The sequence below is a fragment of the Harpia harpyja genome, chromosome 6 (genome assembly GCF_026419915.1).
Source record: "Harpia harpyja isolate bHarHar1 chromosome 6, bHarHar1 primary haplotype, whole genome shotgun sequence".
Lineage (NCBI taxonomy): Eukaryota > Metazoa > Chordata > Aves > Accipitriformes > Accipitridae > Harpia > Harpia harpyja.
In genome coordinates this window covers 69,678,360-69,695,783 of record NC_068945.1, presented here as the reverse complement: position 1 = coordinate 69,695,783, position 17,424 = coordinate 69,678,360, and the positions used below count along the sequence as shown (strand labels likewise).

Below are 17,424 nucleotides of genomic sequence, written 5' to 3'. Positions count from 1 at the left end.
CAGAGGCTGCTGGTGGCACCTAGGACGGGGACAGCAGAGTGGCATTACGGGGTCCCTTGTCCCCAAACACCCTGTTGCCCACCCGGCTATGGGATTTGGGGACCCTGGGGTGCAGCAGGAGGGAGCCCCCGCATCAATGTCCCTTTCCTGGGGGGCTGCCGAGCCGTGGGCAGGGGGAACCGGGGTCGGGGTCCCCCCAGCAGGGCTACACTGTGGGCAGGGGGACGGGGAGGGGGGGGTGAGCAGGCAGGGAGGGGGGTGGGACACAGCCACCGCAGGCAGGGGATGGGCAGAGGCAACGGGGTCTGCCCTGGGGACCCCCGGGTCTCGGGGATGGTGACATGACCCTCTATGGAGGAAGATGTTGTTGGGGGCCACCTGAACCGTCGGGACATGTCAACGGGGAGACATCCATGGGGACACGTCCGTGGGGAGATATCCATGGGGACACGTCAATGGGGAGACATCCATGGGGCCACATCCATGGGGCCAGGCCCTGGGGACCTGCCCGGTGCCATTGCAGAGCCATTTGCTGCCATTGTCACGGGATCTGGGGAGGATGGCGCTGGTGGGAAGGAGACAAATGTCACCATCACCAGGGAGGGCGAGTGGTCCGGTGGTGGGATCTCCCATGGGTCCCTGTTAGGGCCGCCAACCCCTCAACGCCGGTTGTTGTGTGGATCTGATGGGTGGATGTAGAGATCTGATGGGTGGACACACAGATCTATGGCAGATGTGTAGATCTCATGGGTGGCTGTATAGATCTGATGGGTCAATGTGTAGATCTGATGGGTGAACACATAGATCTGGTGGGTGAACGTGTAGATCTGATGGGTGGATGCATATATATATGACGGGCAGATGTAAAACTGATTGGTAGACATGTAGATCTGATGGGTGGGCATACAGATTTGATGGGCGGACACGTACATCTGATGGGTGGACATGTACATCTGATGGGTGGGTGCATATAATATGGTGGGTAGCTGTGTAAATCTGATGAGTGGATGTACAGATCTGATGGCTAGACATGTAGATCTGATGAGGGACACACAGATCTGATGGGTGGACATACAGTTCTGATGGGTGGACACGTAGATCTAATGGGTGGACACATAGATCTGATGGGAGACACACAGATCTGATGGGTGGACACGTAGATCTCATGGGAAACACACAGATCTGATGGGTGGACGTACAGGTCTGACAGATGGACGTGTAGCTCTGACGGGAGGACGGTGCACCCATGGGCCAACGTGGGCACCTTCATCTTCATCGCTGGGGCAGAAGCACTTCTGGGGGGACCAGGGAGCGTTCAACCCTACCAAGACTTCGTGGGTTGCCTGAGGGGGCTCTCCGGAGACCCACGGGCATCAACCGTGGCATTTTTGGGGCCACGGGGTCTTCTTCCAGCAGCAGCCAAAGCAAATGCCTCCTCGGGTGCAGCAGCCGGGGCCCGGTGGTGGCTCCTGGGTGACACGGGCTGGGTGCCATCGTGGCGGTGGCACTTTGGTGACCCTAGAAGCAAGAAGGGGATTTTGGGTTTCAGTTCCTCTGCCCGAAGCTCTCGGCTGCCTCCAGGAAGGGCTGTGCTGGTGCCGGCAGCTGCTTCCCGGGGCTTTCCAGCCTTGATGAACCCTGGCGTAGAAGATAAATAATAATAATATAATAATAAATTTAATAAATACAACAATAACGGGGGGATGCTCCCCCCAAGCAAAGGGGACCTGTCCCCACACTGGCATGGCTATGCCACAGTGATGGGACAAGGCGACAGCTCTTGCCTCTGCCCACACCAGCCATGAAAACTGAAAGCGTGATGCAAAAAAATAGGTGCAAAACTTCAGCAAAAAATGGGATTTGAGGCTTGGATCCGGGTCGGGAAGGGATCTGCTGCTTCCTCGCGTCCCGGGCTGAGCCTGTAATTAACATAAACGAGGCGAGCAAACGGAGCGTGGAAGGGATGGAGCGGAGTGTTGTGATGGAGGGAGGATCGTTCCTCTTCATCCTCCTCCTCCTCCCCACCAGACACCCCAAAATAAAGGGAAACATGAAGAAATCCACCAAAGCTTCCCATTTTTTTATGTAGCTCACGGATTTTAGCAGCAGAGAGGGGAATTGCCAGGGTTTGGGCTCTTGCTTCCCCGTGTTGGTGAGGTCACTGGGGACGGACCGTCGGCGCTGCCAGTTTTGGGGTGATTTCTGCAAACTGGGGGTCAGAGATTCAGCCACACCCTTTCAGGGAAACACCGAATCTCCCCAGCTGAGCACGTTTCAGGGACGAGGGCTCTCCCGTGTCCCTGCCGTCCCCGCGATGGCCCCAGCTGTCCCTTCGTGTCCCTCCTGAGGGGTGTCACCGAAGGCAGAAGTTAATTATAAATTATAATTATAAAATGCAACACACCCACCCACCCACGCGCCCCCGGGCTGGGGGTCTTTGGGGGAGGAACAGCACAATTCGGGCAGTTTTGGGGAAGGCGAGGCTGCGGGGTCAGCCAGGAGGGATTCGGGACCGACCTGGCTCATCGCGTGATTTAAAACCAGGGTGCGCTGGCCCTTTAAGGAGGAGGGGCGCTGGTCCTTTAAGCCCGGGGTGGGGGGGGCGCGAACAGGTGCGGCGACGGCACACTGCGCTCGGGAGGGAGTAAAAGCGGGGCGGTTGAGCGACGGGACGAGCCGCCAATAGGAAGGCAGAATGAGCTAGACGGGCCAATGAGCGGGCGGCTAACGGAGGGGGCGGGCCGCTGCCCGGCTCGGCGGCGGTCGCGGCGGCTCGACCCGCTCCGCTCCGGCCCGGTCGGGCTCGGCCATGGCGAGGCGGGCGGCGGGAGGCGCCGGTCCCCGCGGGGACGATTTCTCCTTCGTCAGCCCGGTGGTGAAGTACGTGCTCTTCTTCTTCAACATGCTCTTCTGGGTGAGTGCCGGCGGGGCGGGACACCCCCCCCCCCCCCCCCCCCCGAAATCCCCGGGCACCCATCGGTACCCTCCCACCCGGGGGTCTCACCGGGGACCCCCGGGACTGTCCCGGTCCCTGGAACCCACTGGGACCCCCCCCCCCCATCCCCGGGGGGGGTCTTCGGGACCCCCCCCTCCATCCCTGGGACCCCCCCGGGACGCCCCCTTATCGCTGCGGGAGTGGGGTCCCCCATCCCTGGAGACTTTTAGGGTGCCCCCCACGGTGGTTGCCCCCTCCTCCCCCCAGACCTGTTGCTTTCCCCGCCCCCAAGCCCACCCTTTGGGGTGCCACAGCCCTTTGGGAGTGTCACCCCCCCCCCCCCCCCAAGGCAGGGACACGGGGGGGGGGATCACCCACCCAGGTGCCATCGCCACTAAAACGCTGGCCGTTGGGCCCGATCCTGGCCCCGCGCAGGCGACAGTCCCCCGCCCCAGAGTGGTGATTGGGGGGGGGGATGCGGACAGACCCCCCCGTCTTGTCCCCAGCCCACCCTCAGGGACGCCCCGTGCGTGGGAGCCACACCGCTATCCGTGTTTTGGGGTCTTTTGGTTTTTTTTTTTGTTAATGGTTTTGGAGGGATTTTTTTATGTTTGGGGTTTTTTTGGGGGGGGGGGTTAAAAAATGGTTTTGTTTTTTTTTAAAATGGTTTTTTTTTTTTAATTTTGGGGGTTTTTTTTAATGTTTTGGGGGTTTTTGTTATGTTTTTGGCGTTTTTTTTGTGGGGGTTTTTATATTTTGCATGGGGTTTTTTTTTTGGAGGGTTGGGATTTTTTTGGAGGGCTGTTTCCATGTTTGAAATCACATTTTTTTTTGAGGAAGTTTCTCGCTTTCGACAAACTCCGTCCCCGGGTCCAGCCACCCGCAGCGGGGAAGGGCTGGTGGGGACGGAGGTGACCTCCCGTGTGCTGGGGCCGCTGGCGGTGGGCTCTGTCCCACCCGTGACGCCGGAACGCCGCGAGCCGGGTCCGTACGGGGGTGTGAGGGGGCGTGTGACAAGGGGAAACTGAGGCAGAGGGTCTGGTTCTGGTGCCCTGTCTGCAGCCCCGACTCCATGGGGGCTGCTGCCAGGACCCCCGCTACAGGAAGGTGCTGGTGCCTGGGGTGGGGGGCTCACAAACTGCCCCCCCTGTCCTCTACAGATGATCTCGATGGTGATGGTGGCAGTGGGGGTCTATGCCCGGTTGCTGAAGCACGCAGGTGAGGTTGGGGGGCTCGGGGTGGGGGGCAGCGAGGATCCCCGGTGCCCCCCCCCCCCCGCCCGGCCGAGGGAGAGCGGGGCCGATCCTGAGCCGGCACCGCGATGGGGCTGCCCGTCCGCCGGCGAGAGGGTGACGGCGGGGGCCGCCCCATCCCCGGGGGAGCGGGATGCGGGATCCCGGGGGATCTGGGGGGCTGCCGGTGACGGCTCGCCACGGCAGAGGCGGCGATGGCCTGCCTGGCGGTGGACCCCACCATCCTGCTCGTCGTGGTCGGCGTCCTCACCTTCCTCATCACCTTCTGCGGCTGCGTCGGTTCCTTGCGGGAGAACATCTGCCTGCTGCAGGCGGTGAGTCCCCGGGGACGGCGGGTCCCCCCCGGGGTGTCCCCCCACCCCGCCGCAGCACCTCGGCGTCTCTTCCGTGGGCCCCCCACGCCATCACGCTCCTCTCGCCCGCAGTTCTCCGTCTGCCTGACCGTCGTCTTCCTCCTGCAGCTGGCGGCTGGCGTGCTGGGCTTCGTCTTCTCCGATAAGGTACCGCCGGGGCGGGGGGGTTGGGGGGCCGGATGACCCCGAGCCTGTCCCGTTTGGGTGACGACCTTGCTGATGTCCTCCTCCTCCGCAGGCGCGCGGGAAGGTCAGCGAGATCATCAACGGTGCCATCGTGCATTACCGGGATGACCTGGACCTGCAGAACCTCATCGACTTCGGGCAGAAGGAGGTGCGAGGGGGGGGGCGTGATCGCCCTCCCACGGACGAGGACGTGTCCCCACTCGTGGGTCAGGCTCGTGGGTCTTGGCTCTCGCCTTCAATCCATGGGATCTCCTGGGTTGAGGACGTTGGGTGGCTCCTCCGGGAGAGTTTGGTGTTCGTGGTGAAGCCCTGGTGGGGGAGAGCTGGATGAAAGGGGGCGGGGGGGCACAGACACCCCCTCAGAGTGTCTCTGTTGGAGCCTGTGTTTACGTAGGGCCTATTAAAACCGGGAGCAGTCCCTAAAGACAGCGGCGATGGGGCGAGCTGGACGTAGGTGGGCTTGCGAGGGCCATCATTCGCTACCCGTGAAGCCTGCTGTCCCGCGCCCCGTTGTCCCACTGTTCCTGTTGTGTGTCCCCCCCCAACCTGGGGGGGCCGGGGTCCCCTCCCCGCTGAGCACCCTGTGCCCTTCCCCGCAGTTCAGCTGCTGCGGGGGCGTCTCCTACAAGGACTGGTCCCAGAACATGTACTTCAACTGCACCGCCACCAACCCCAGCCGGGAACGGTGCTCCGTCCCTTTCTCCTGCTGCCTGCGGGACGCCAACGAGGTGAGGACGGCGTCATCGGGGGGACTCCGGGTGTCCTCGGGGGAACCCCGCTTTGCATCTCTCCTCCCATCCCTCGGGGATGTGATGAGCCTGGAGACCCCTCCCCAGGAGAGGGAACCCACCACCGGCAATGTATGGGAGCCCATACTGCCCTCCGGGTTTGGGGACCCCCGGCTGGGGATGTTGCAGTGGGGTTGGGGTGAAGCCCTGCTTCGGGGCGGGGGGCTTTTTGCAGGCAGGCAGGGACCCTGCCAACCCTGCCACCCCCAGGTATTGTCCCTTTTTGGGGGCTGGGGGTGCTTAGGAAACCCAGCGGTGGAGGGATGGGGCTGCGGGACGCCAAGGGCGGGCTGGGCCCAGAGGAGAAGGACACCCCCACTGGCACCAAGGCAAGGGCAGAGTTCCCGGTTGCCCCCACGGCTGCCCCCCCAAGAGGCAGGGACACCCTCCAGCCCAGTGCATTTTGTCCCCAACCCCTCTGTGTCCCGTCCCCCCCCCCCCCAGGCTGTCATCAACACCATGTGTGGGCAGGGGATGCAGGCCATGAGTTACCTGGAGGCCAGCGCCTTCATCTACACCAACGGCTGCATCGACAAGCTGGTCAACTGGATCCACAGCAACCTCTTCCTGCTGGGGGGCATCGCCCTCGGGCTGGCCATCCCCCAGGTACCGTGGTGGGGGGGACTGGTGGGATGAAGGGACCGTCCTGCAGCTCCGCTTTGCTCTCCGTGTTGTTTGGGAGTCGCTTTAACGATGCGTCTAATTGCAAGTCTGGGGGAGTCGGGGCAGGATTTGGGGTGTGGGGTGAGCGGTGCAAACGTCAGGCATGTCTTCGCCTGGAGCCGTGTAACCCGCTCGTAGGACAGTGGGGTGACGCTGCCTGGCATCCCTCTTCCTCTTCCTCTCCTGCAGCTGGTGGGCATCTTGCTGGCTCAGATCCTCATCAGCCAGATCAGAGACCAGATCAAACTGCAGCTCTACAACCAGCAGCACCGGGCAGACCCCTGGTACTGACCCTCGGCGCATCGCGGCGGAACCGGCATCCATCCCCGCTGTGCAGCGGTGGCTCGGGGAGCCGGAACCTCAACGGTGATTTTCCAAACCCTGGATCCGTAAGAAGAGCTGAAGGGGCTTTGCTGGAGAAGAGGGAGGTTGGCCACTGTGCTGCGGAGAGGGACGCGCGGGGATGCTGGGGAGTCCGCGGCTTTGGCAGCCGGCGCGAAAGCGGGTGCCGGGTTTGCCGGGATGTGCCATGCTGCTGCGCCCTGTTTGGGGGACTGAACCAGCCCTGGTGAGCTGCTGTCTGTCTGTCCGTCCGTCCTGGGGGACCGAGAGCTGGCGCGCAGTTTGTGCATGAAGCCGGTTTGCGCTCAGACGTGCTTCCCATCTCCTCTTGTGCTGGAGATGGGTGTCTGTCTGTCTGTCTGTCCTCTCCTAATCCGCACACCGAGCTGTCTTCACCCAAGGCAAGGCTGGCTCTGGACGTGGGGATGTTCTCCCTGTCGATGGGTGTTGCGGAGCCCATCGGCTCCATCTTGGTGCCCCATGGGGACAGCCAAGGGCTTCACTCGCCAGCCAGGAGCAGGAGCCGGCACCTGCGTGTCCACCCTGGAAGAAGAAGGAACAGGAGGACCTATGAGTGCTTTGTTAGCCGAGGGGGGGGGGTCCCATCTCTGCCCTGGGGGGCTTGAACCTCTCTACGGGGTGCCGAGCCCCGTGCGGAGGGGGGGACAGGCATAGTCCTGCGTCCCCTTTTGAGGGGGCAGTGCCAGGCCGATGTTTCCCTTTGCTTTTGTGGAGAATAAAGAGAGAAAAGGCCGGACCCTGCGATCTCTGCCATGCCACGTGGGGGGCTGCTCGATCACCGAGGGGGGGACAACCCCACGGGGGGAAGACAGCATGGCTCTGGGGGATGGCTGGATGGGGACGGGCTCAAGGCCAGCCCCTTGCCGTGCAGTGCTTCCGTCTTCTCAACAGTCTTATGCGGGTGGGGGTCGGCTGCGAGGCCCCAAAACAGGGGGGGAGAAGGGGGTGAGGGCTGGCACAGCCAGCTAGTAGACAGCAGAGAACCCCCCCCCCAGCAAGGAAAGCTTGGAGAGGTGCTTGCTGCCCTGCTCGGGGGGGGGGGGGGGGGGGGGGGGGGCGGCGCTGATGGGCTAAATTCCCACCTATTCTGCCCCAGGGAAGAGCCTGCAAAATTCTGGGGTGCTGTGAGCTGGGGGGGGGGGGTTGCTGCTGCCCCCCCAGCATCACAGGCCCTGGCCTCGCTGCTGCTTTTCGGAGCTGTCGCAAACCATGGGTGGAGTTTTTTTGGTTTGGGTTTTTTTTTTTTAATAATTTTTTTTCTTCTCCTCGGGCTGGGTGGTCCCCCCGCGCCGCCCTGCCGCGGAGGGAGTCGGGATGCGGCCCAGCGCCCGGCCCTTTGTGTACGGCCGGGAGGCACCGAGGCAGGCCGGGGCTCGGCCCCGCCAGCGGGTCTGTGCCCCTCTGCCACCTCCCTGCGCTGATTTTGTGTCGTGTGTCCCCCCCGTGACTTTTGGCCAGGGTGGCAGAGGGCTCTCGGGGACCGAGGTGGCCGTACTGGCCCCATCCTGCCCCAGCGTCAGCCAAGGGCCAGCTCCTGGCTGCCCCCGCTCCCCTCCGGCATCCCCCGGCCAGGTGCTCCAGGAAAACTACCCCAAAACTGTCCCCCCTGTGCCCCAAAGAGTGACGTTCCCCACCAAAAAAAAGAGATTTCTCACACCAAGAGAGCAACTTCTGAAAAAGTTGTCGTCGTCCCCCCCCAAGCAACTTCTCTCCCCCAAAAAGCAGTTTCTCTTCCCCCCAAAAGCCACCTCACCCCCCTGCCAAAAATGTGGCTTGTCACCCAAGAGATCACTTCCCTGAAGAATACCCCCCCAAGTTAGTTTTCTCCCCAAAACTTCTCCTCCAAAGAGCTACTTCTCCCCCAAAAACAAGTTCTCTCCAAACAGTAGCTGCTCTCCGAAAGAGTGGCTTCTTCCCCCCCCGCAAACTGACTTTTGTCCCCCAAAAGTGACCTTCCCATCAAGTGACATTTTTCCCCCAAAAGGGACTTTTGTCCCCAAAAAGCAACTTTTCTCCCCCCCCAAAAGGGACTTTTGTCCCCAAAAAGCAACTTTTCTCCCCCCAGAAGTGGCTTTTGTGGCCCCAAAGTGGTTTTTCCTCCCTCAAAAGTAACCTTCCCCTCAAAAAAGTAACTTTTCTCCCTAAAAAGCAACTTTTCTCCCCCCTAAAAGGGACTCTTGTCCCAAAAAGTGACTTCTTTTCCCCTAAAAGTAACTTTCCCCGCAAAAAAGTGACCTTTATCCCCACGAAGAAACTTTTCTCTCCCAATAAAGTGCCTTTTGTCCTCCCAAACTTTTCTGCCCCCCAAACCCAGCTTTTCTCCCCCCGAAAGTGGCTTCTCTTCCCCAAAGGCAACTTTTCTCCTCAAAAAAGTGACATTTCCTCCCCCAAAAGTACCCCCCCAAGTGACTTTTTGCCTAAAAAAGAAACTTCTCTCTCCCAATAGAGTGCCTTTTGTCCCCCAGAAGCAACTCTTGTCCCCCCAAAGTGTCTTTTCTCCCCCCAAAGTGGCTTCTCTTTCCCAAAGACAACTTTTCTCCTCTGAAAAGCGACTTTGCCTTCCCCAAAAGTAACTTCCCACCTGAAAAAAAGTGGCTCCCCACCCCCAATCCAACTCTCCTCCTCTAAAAATGACTTATCTCCCTAAACCGCCACTTTCCTCCTCCAAAAAAAGGGACTTCTCTGCCCCAAAAGCAACTTTGCCCCCCCAAAGTAACTTTTTGCTCCCCCAAACAACTTTTACCCTCCCCAAACCCGACCTCTCTCCCTCAAAAAGCGACTTTCCCCCCCTCAACCCCGACTCCCCCCCCCCTCAAATCCCTCTCCTCCCTCCCCACCAAATCCCAACCTCTCTCTGAAAAAACCCAAACCTTCTCCTCCAAAAACGCGACTCCTCCCCCTTCCACAGCAACATCTTCCCCTCCCCAAAGCCACTTCTCCCTCCCTAAAACCAACTTTCCCCTCACAAAACCCAACGTTCCCCCACCCCCCTCCCTCCAGCAGCCCCCCCCTCGGGACATCAACCCTTTTCCCTCCTCAAACCCCCACTTCCCTCCTCAAAAACTCGTCCCCTCCCTGCCCGCTCCAAAAAAAAGCAACTTTTTCCTCACAAAAAAGCCACTTTTCCCCTCCAAAGCGGGCTGCCCCCCCCCCTTCTCCTCCGGCCGCGCCGCCTCTCCTCAGCCCGCCCCGGCGGGGGGCGCGGGGCCGTGGCGGGCCGGGCCGCGCTGAGGGAGGAGGACGAGGAGGAGGAGGAGGAGGAGGAGCGGCCCCGCTCCGCTCCCGGCGAGCTCAACAAAGGGCGTCGGGGCATGGCGGGGGCCGGGGCCGGGAGCGGGCCGCCCGCCTAGCGCCGGGATGGCGGCTGAGGGCGGCGGGTGGCGGTGGGCGCTGGCGCTGGGCATGGCGCTGGCCCTGGGCGGCCGCCGTTGCGGCTGCCCCGCCGCCGCCCCTTTCCTCAACGCCTCGGCCGTTCCCGAGCGCTGCCGCCGCCCCGCGCCCTGCGAACGGCTCCGTTACGCTGCCTGCCTGGGCTCGGCGTTGCCCTACGCCGCCACTTCCACGCTGCTGGCCGCCGACTCCGACTCGCAGGAGGAGGCTCACGGAAAGCTCCTGCTCTGGTCCGGTACGGAACGGGGAACGGGGAACGGGGAACGGGGAACGGGGAACGGGGGGGCTCCGCGGTATAGCGGGGTGGGGAGAGTATGGAGGGGGCTGGGGTAACGGGGGGGGGGAGCGGTATAGCGGGGGGGGGGGGCGGGCAGTGTGGAGGGGAGCAGTATAGCGGGGGGACGGGCGGTGGGTACGGTATAGAAAAGTGTATAGCAGGGGACAGGGGGTGGGTGCAGTATAGAAAAGTGCGTAGCAGGGGACAGGAGAGGGGTGCATGCGGTATAGAAAAGCGTATAGCAGGGGACAGGGGGTGACTACAGTATAGAAAAGTGTATAGCAGGGGACAGGGGGTGGGTGCAGTATAGAAAAGTGTATAGCAGGGGACAGGAGGTGCGTGCAGTATAGAAAAGTCTATAGCAGGGGACAGGAGGTGGGTATGCTATAGAAAAGTGTATAGCAGGGGACGGGGTGACTACAGTATAGAAAAGTGTATAGCAGGGGCCTGGGGGTGAGTGCAGTATAGAAAAGTCTATAGCAGGGGACAGGAGGTGGGTATGGTATAGAAGAGTGTATAGTAGGGGACAGGGGGTGGGTACGGTATAGAAAAGTGTATAGCAAGAGCCTGGGGGTGAGTGCAGTATAGAAAAGTGTATAGCAGGGGCCTGGGGGTGAGTGCAGTATAGAAAAGTGCACAGCAGGGGACAGGAGAGGGGTGCATGCGGTATAGAAAAGTGTATAGCAGGGGACAGGAGGTGGGTGCAGTATAGAAAAGTGCATAGCAGGGGCCTGGGGGTGCGTGCAGTATAGAAAAGTCTATAGCAGGGGACAGGGGGTGGGTACGGTATAGAAAAGTGTATAGCAGGGGCCTGGGGGTGCGTGCAGTATAGAAAAGTCTATAGCAGGGGACAGGAGGTGGGTATGGTATAGAAAAGTGTATAGTAGGGGACAGGGGGTGGGTACGGTATAGAAAAGTGTATAGCAAGAGCCTGGGGGTGAGTGCAGTATAGAAAAGTGCATAGCAGGGGCCTGGGGGTGCGTGCAGTATAGAAAAGTCTATAGCAGGGGACAGGGGGTGGGTACGGTATAGAAAAGTGTATAGCAGGGGCCTGGGGGTGAGTGCAGTATAGAAAAGTGTATAGCAGGGGCCTGGGGGTGGGTGCAGTATAGAAAAGTGCATAGCAGGGGCCTGGGGGTGCATGCGGTATAGAAAAGTGTATAGCAGGGGCCTAGGGGTGGGTGCGGTATAGAAAAGTGTATAGCAGGGGACAGGGGGTGCATGCGGTATAGAAAAGTGTATAGCAGGGGCCTAGGGGTGGGTGCGGTATAGAAAAGTGTATAGCAGGGGACAGGGGGTGACTACAGTATAGAAAAGTGTATAGCAGGGGCCTGGGGGTGCGTGCAGTACAGAAAAGTGTATAGCAGGGGCCTGGGGTTGGGTACAGTATAGAGGGGAAGAGTGTAGCAGGGGACTGGGGGTGGGTACAGTATAGAGAGGTGGAAGTATAGTAGGGGACCAGGCATGGGTGCCGTATAGAGGGGAGCAGTATAGTGGGAGACGGTACTGTATAGAGGGGGCCTGGGTACAGTATGGAGGGGAAGGGGACTGGGGGTGGGCACAGGGCTAGGTACAGTATAGCAGGGCAGCAGTATAGCAGGGGACATAGCATAGGGTACAGTATAGAGAGCTGTAAAGCAGGGGAGCAGGGACCAGTGTAGTATAGTGGGGGACCTGGGATTGGGTACAGTATAGAGGGACAGCAGTATAGCAGGGGACCGGGGCTGAGCCCCATACGGCAGGGGACCAGTATAGCACCTGGGGACGGGCATGGCGCCCCAGAGGTGCTATAGAGTGGTCCGGGTGCTACATGTCCCGGGTTGACGGGGCGGACAGTGCCGGTGCTCCCCACCACCGCAGCCGGGGTCTGCCCCGTCCCATCCCACCCCACGTCCCCGTGGGGCAGCAGGGTGGGAGGACAGCACGAGGTGGGTCTGCCTGGGTTTGGGGGGGGTGTGTGTGCGTATGTGTGTGTGACGGCGCTGTCCCCGCAGGCCTTCGCAACGCCCCGCGCTGCTGGGACGTCATCCAGCCCCTGCTCTGCGCCGTCTACATGCCCAAGTGCGAGGACGGCCAGGTGGAGCTGCCCAGCCAGACCCTCTGCCAGGCCACCCGTGCGCCCTGCACCATCGTGGAGCGCGAGCGCGGCTGGCCCGACTTCCTCAAGTGCACGCCTGACCGCTTCCCTGAGGGATGCCCGGTACGGGAAGGGGGGGGCACACACGGAGGGGAGACCCCACCACGCTGCCACGGGCTCCAAATCCCCACGGGGCAGCGGGAGCGGGGAAATGCTGGCTGTCCCCAGTCCTCCGCGGGGGACTGATGTCCACCCCGGCAGCGCAGCCTTCGCCGTGGGGGTGCCTCCTCCTCCTCACGGCCTCGCTTCTCCTCCGGCAGAATGAGGTGCAGAACATTAAGTTCAACAGCTCGGGGCAGTGCGAGGCGCCGCTGGTGCGGACGGACAACCCCAAGAGTTGGTACGAGGATGTGGAGGGTTGCGGCATCCAGTGCCAGAATCCGCTCTTCACTGAGAAGGAGCACCGCGAGATGCACGTCTACATCGCCGCCTTCAGCTCCGTCACCATCTTCTGTACCTTCTTCACCCTGGTGAGATGTGGGGGGACGCAGGGAGGTGTCCCCAAAAGGGGACCGGGCACCAAGCTGTCCCTTTCTCCGCCCCCCGTCAGGCCACATTCGTCGCCGACTGGAGGAACTCCAACCGCTACCCCCGCTGTCATCCTCTTCTACGTCAACGCCTGCTTCTTCGTGGGCAGCATCGGCTGGTTGGCGCAGTTCATGGATGGCGCCCGCGACGAGATCGTGTGCCGGGCCGACGGCACCATGCGGCTGGGGGAACCCACGTACGTGTTACTTTTGTCCCCATCCCACCACAGCCACGTGCCAAGAGGTGTCCCCAGGACCAAGGAGGGCTCTTGGGGTTTCCTGGCCTCTTGGGAGCATGGAGGATGCTCCATGGGGTAGGAGAGACGCCCTTCCTCCCCTGTGTCCCCTCATGGAGGTTGGTGACCCTCCTGTCTCGCCTCCCCCTGTAGCTCCAATGAGACACTCTCCTGCGTCATCATCTTCGTCATCGTCTACTACTCGCTGATGTCGGGTGTCATCTGGTTCGTCATGCTGACCTACGCCTGGCACACCTCCTTCAAGGCACTGGGCACTACCTACCAGCCGCTGCTGGGCAAGACCTCCTACTTCCACCTCATCACCTGGTCCATCCCCTTCGTCCTCACCGTAGCCATCCTGGCTGTGGCGCAGGTAACGGGACCATGATCCCATGTCCTGGCGGTTCCCTGCCAGGGTGATGTGCGTAGGGAGGGGTGGCCGCGGCCAACCAAACCCCCCGTCCCCATCTCTACCAGGTGGATGGTGACTCCGTCAGCGGCATCTGCTTCGTGGGGTACAAGAACTACCGCTACCGGGCTGGCTTCGTCCTGGCACCCATCGGGCTTGTCCTCATCGTGGGGGGCTATTTCCTCATCCGGGGTAGGTGCGGGCTTACCCCGGTGCGGGGACGGGGGCATTGTGGGTGTCCCCCCTGCCCTGACCACCTCATCCCTCCACCGCAGGCGTCATGACGCTCTTCTCCATCAAGAGCAACCACCCTGGGCTGCTGAGCGAGAAGGCGGCCAGCAAGATCAACGAGACCATGCTGCGGCTGGGTAAGCAGGGCTCCATCGGCACCATTTCCCTGGGAATTTGGGTGGGATTGGGGACGTTTTGTCCCCTGAACCCAGACAGCCCCATCCCACCTTCCCAGGGGTGGCTGCAGTGGGGGACAAAGCTGTAGTGACAGCAGCACGGCCCTGGTGCAGCGTCTTTGTCCCGGTGTTGCTGGCGTCCAGCTAAACCAGGGATGTTCCGCTTCTCTTCCAGGCATCTTCGGCTTCTTGGCCTTTGGCTTCGTCTTCATCACTTTTGGCTGCCACTTCTATGACTTCTTCAACCAAGCGGAGTGGGAGCGCAGCTTTCGGGAATATGTCCTGTGAGTGGGACGGGGACGGGAGGGCGAGTGGGACGCTTGTGGCATCCCAGCACCTCGCGTTTAGTGGGGGACATTGCAGAGAGGAGAGCCCCGTGTCCCCCACCAGCGTTGCCACCATATCTCCACTCTGCAGAGCTGTGGGGTGTCGCTGGGTGTCCCCTTCCTTATGGCCACCGTTCTGCATCTGTCCCCGCAGGTGCGAGGCCAACGTGACCATCGCCACGCAGACCAACAAGCCCATCCCAGACTGCGAGATCAAGAACCGGCCGAGCCTGCTGGTGGAGAAGATCAACCTCTTCGCCATGTTCGGCACCGGGGTCTCCATGAGCACCTGGGTCTGGACCAAGGCCACCCTGCTCATCTGGAAGCGCACCTGGTGCAGGTGGGACCCCGGGGATGTCACCCATCTTCGTGTGACCCTTCCTGCCCCTTCCAACATCCTGAGGTGTTGGAGGTCATCCCCAGATTTTTGTCTGTCAGCTCAAGGAGTTGTGGGCTCGCAGCAAACAGCGGTTTGGGAATGGGGTGGCCTTTCCCACTTTGCAGGTGTCTCGTGTCCTGTTTGTGGGACACCTCCATCCCTGGGGGACCCATCCAATGCAGTCTGCAGCCCTGGGTGTCCCTGTCCAGAGTGGGAGAGGGAGACGGGGAGGGTCCCCATGCCCCCAGCTCCAATGCCTGGGGTTGTGTGCCCCCTGTGCCTGGGCTACCCCGTGTCCCTGCTCTGACCCACCGTGTCCCCAGGCTGACGGGGCAGAGTGACGACCAGCCCAAGAGGATCAAGAAGAGCAAGATGATCGCGAAGGCCTTCTCCAAGCGCAAGGAGCTGCTGCGTGACCCGGGCCAGGAGTTGTCCTTCAGCATGCACACCGTCTCGCACGACGGCCCCGTGGGTACGTGCCCATGGGAGGTGGCCACCTCAGCAGCACCCCGGGGTCCCCACTGTCCCCCCAGCCTTGACTGGGCTGCCCTGTTGTCGTTGCAGCCGGTTTAGCGTTCGACATCAACGAGCCGTCGGCCGACGTGTCCTCAGCATGGGCCCAGCACGTCACCAAGATGGTGGCCAGGAGAGGAGCTATTCTTCCCCAGGACATCTCTGTGACACCCGTGGCGACGCCTGGCAAGTCCTTGGGGACCGCGTGGGGCATCTCTGGGGGGGACAAGCCAGACTGAGGGGTGTTGGGGATGTGCAGGGAGGCAGAGCCGGGGGGGGGCTGGGGCTGGCAGGGGCACGCAGGGCAGGATGCGGCCGTTCTCACCCATCCCGTGTCCTGCAGTGCCGCCGGAGGAGAGGGCCAATCTCTGGGTGGTGGAGGCTGACGTCTCCCCCGAGCTGCAGAAGCGCAGCGGCCGCAAGAAGAAGCGGAGGAAGAAGAAGAAGGAGGTGTGCCCGGGCACCGAGCACTGCCTGGGGGGTTCTGCAGCCCCCCTGGCCCCCAGCGCTGTCCCTCGCCTGCCCCGGCTGCCCCCCCAGCCCTGCCTGGTCGCCTTCGCCCCCGACATCCTCCCGGGGCTCCCGCCCGGCCAGCCTGAAGCCGCCTTCGCTGGGGGGCCGTGGGACGGCCGCCGCAGAGCCAATGTCTTCCACCTCATCAGCAACCCTTTCTGCCCCGAGAGCGGGTCCCCGGACGAGGAGAGCCCTGGCCCCAGCAGCGGGCGCCGGCAGCACAACGGGGGTCCGCTCTGGCCCCCTGACCCCGGCACCCTGCCCAGGACTCAGGGCCGACGGGCCGGCTTGGCCCCCATCCACTCTCGGACCAACCTGGTGGACGCGGAGCTGCTGGATGCTGATTCGGACTTTTAAACCTGGCGGGATGTTGCAAGGGGACAGGGACACCTGGGGTGAGACCCGAAGACTCGTCCAGCATGGGCAGCCTGTGAGGGGACACCGAAGCCCACCCCGTCCTGCCGGGGCCGGTCCCGAGCATCCCTCCGGCCCAGCCACGGCTGATTTCTCCCCTCGGAGGACGGCGTTTCTCCCCACGTCGCCCAGACAGACTCGATGCACATCCCAGCCTGGCAAGACGCTGGCAGAAGGGTTTTGGGGTGTCCCCCTGCCACCGGCATTGCTGGGAGAAGAGAAATGGGGTGTCGGTGGAACAAACCCCACCCAGGTCCTGCAGGGATTGAAGGAGAAGGGGGACATTGCCACCCACAGGGACGGGAGTGGGTGGCCCCCCCAGGACAGCGGTACCAGGCAGCGGGCGAGCGTAGGTCAGGGTAGATTTTGGTGAGCTTTGTCCCACGTCCCGGGGTGCTGGGACCCGCTGACACCCCTTGCTCGCCCTCTGCCCCCAACCACGGCTAGATGGTACGTAGAGCTTACAAACACTTGTGCCAATAGGATTTGGTTTCGGTTTTTTTTTTTTAATTTTTTAATCTTTGTATAATACACGAGACGTGATGGCCAGGCATGGCCTCCGCTCAGGTGCTGCGGCTGACAGCGGGATGAGCTGACCTCCCCTTCCCTCGGCGGCAGCAGCATCCCTGGGGTGCACCCGTTTTTCTGGGTACACCCCTATTTCTTCAGGGGTCCCAAAGTGCCTTCCAGCTCCCCAGAGAGCTGAACCAGACCCAAAACAGAGGGTTGGTGGGACAGCAGTCCCTGGCCACGGGAGATGGGGAGCCGCATTGGGGTGCACGGGTGCTCCCCGAGCCACGATGCAAAAAGAAAAAAAGAAACTTTATAATCCCAGGGCATGCAAGGCGAGCCATGGTTGCCTTTGCTGTCTAGGTGCACCAACACCCTGAGCAAAGCTTTTTGTTATTTTTATTAAGAAAAAACCCCAAGTTACAGTGAACCCGGCCGAGCTCCGAGGCAGGAGGTCTCCAGTCCCTGCTGGTGTTTTGTATCTGTCCATTATCCCTGTACGTGTTTTTATTAAATCCTGGTAGGCTCCTGGCTTTCTTGCTATCCCGGTGACCTCCACGGGTTAATTTTTGCTGTGTAAAGGAAAACCCTCCTGTATCAGTATTAAATTTGCCAAGTTTCCATTGCCAGCGTCTGCCCTGGGCTCTTTGGGGAGGTATCGACTGCGGGGAAACGTTGTGGGGTTTTGTCCTTTCTCCTAAAAGGGCTCCAACTGCTTTAAAAACTGCTTCAAACTGCTTAAAAACCCCCATCCCAGCCGTTTCGCCCGCGGAAGGCAGGTGTGAGGGGCTGGAAATGTCTGTGGGTGCTATGGGGTCTGTTTGGGGGGACATTCACTGGGCTTT

At 61.4% G+C, this 17,424-nt stretch overlaps 2 protein-coding genes across 3 annotated transcripts; both read left to right on the top strand.

Annotated features, from left to right (window-relative positions):
* The first annotated feature begins 2,697 nt into the window (after positions 1-2,697).
* TSPAN33 (tetraspanin 33) lies at positions 2,698-7,277 on the top strand. Of its 2 annotated transcripts, none has more exons than XM_052788882.1 (8): positions 2,698-2,880; positions 4,096-4,153; positions 4,375-4,502; positions 4,614-4,688; positions 4,780-4,875; positions 5,327-5,455; positions 5,960-6,121; positions 6,368-7,277. In XM_052788882.1, exons 1-8 carry the CDS (start codon positions 2,713-2,715, stop codon positions 6,467-6,469), a joined length of 918 nt encoding a protein of 305 aa, XP_052644842.1. In that variant the 5' UTR covers positions 2,698-2,712; the 3' UTR covers positions 6,470-7,277. The 2 variants fall into 2 exon arrangements, with proteins under 2 accessions (XP_052644842.1, XP_052644843.1); XM_052788883.1 differs by having other exon boundaries at positions 2,724-2,914.
* A 2,508-nt stretch (positions 7,278-9,785) lies between these two features.
* On the top strand, positions 9,786-17,208 carry SMO (smoothened, frizzled class receptor). Its single transcript, XM_052788872.1, is given in 13 exon segments — positions 9,786-10,166; positions 12,203-12,408; positions 12,606-12,815; positions 12,896-12,934; positions 12,936-13,069; positions 13,262-13,481; positions 13,586-13,709; positions 13,793-13,885; positions 14,100-14,208; positions 14,405-14,590; positions 14,953-15,101; positions 15,194-15,328; positions 15,486-17,208. Coding segments are annotated over 13 exon segments (2,400 nt in total). The 5' UTR covers positions 9,786-9,898; the 3' UTR covers positions 16,013-17,208.
* Positions 17,209-17,424: the final 216 nt, after the last annotated feature.

What these genes read in the sequence shown, in the direction of transcription:
- TSPAN33 (XM_052788882.1), top strand. Translation starts at nt 2,713, where the DNA reads ATGAGCGGGCGGCTAACGGAGGGGGCGGGCCGCTGCCCGGCTCGGCGG. An exon ending in TCGACTTCGGGCAGAAGGAG is followed by an intron (nt 4,876 to 5,326) that starts GTGCGAGGGGGG and finishes CCTTCCCCGCAG; the next exon opens with TTCAGCTGCTGCGGGGGCGT. An exon ending in GCCTGCGGGACGCCAACGAG is followed by an intron (nt 5,456 to 5,959) that starts GTGAGGACGGCG and finishes CCCCCCCCCCAG; the next exon opens with GCTGTCATCAACACCATGTG.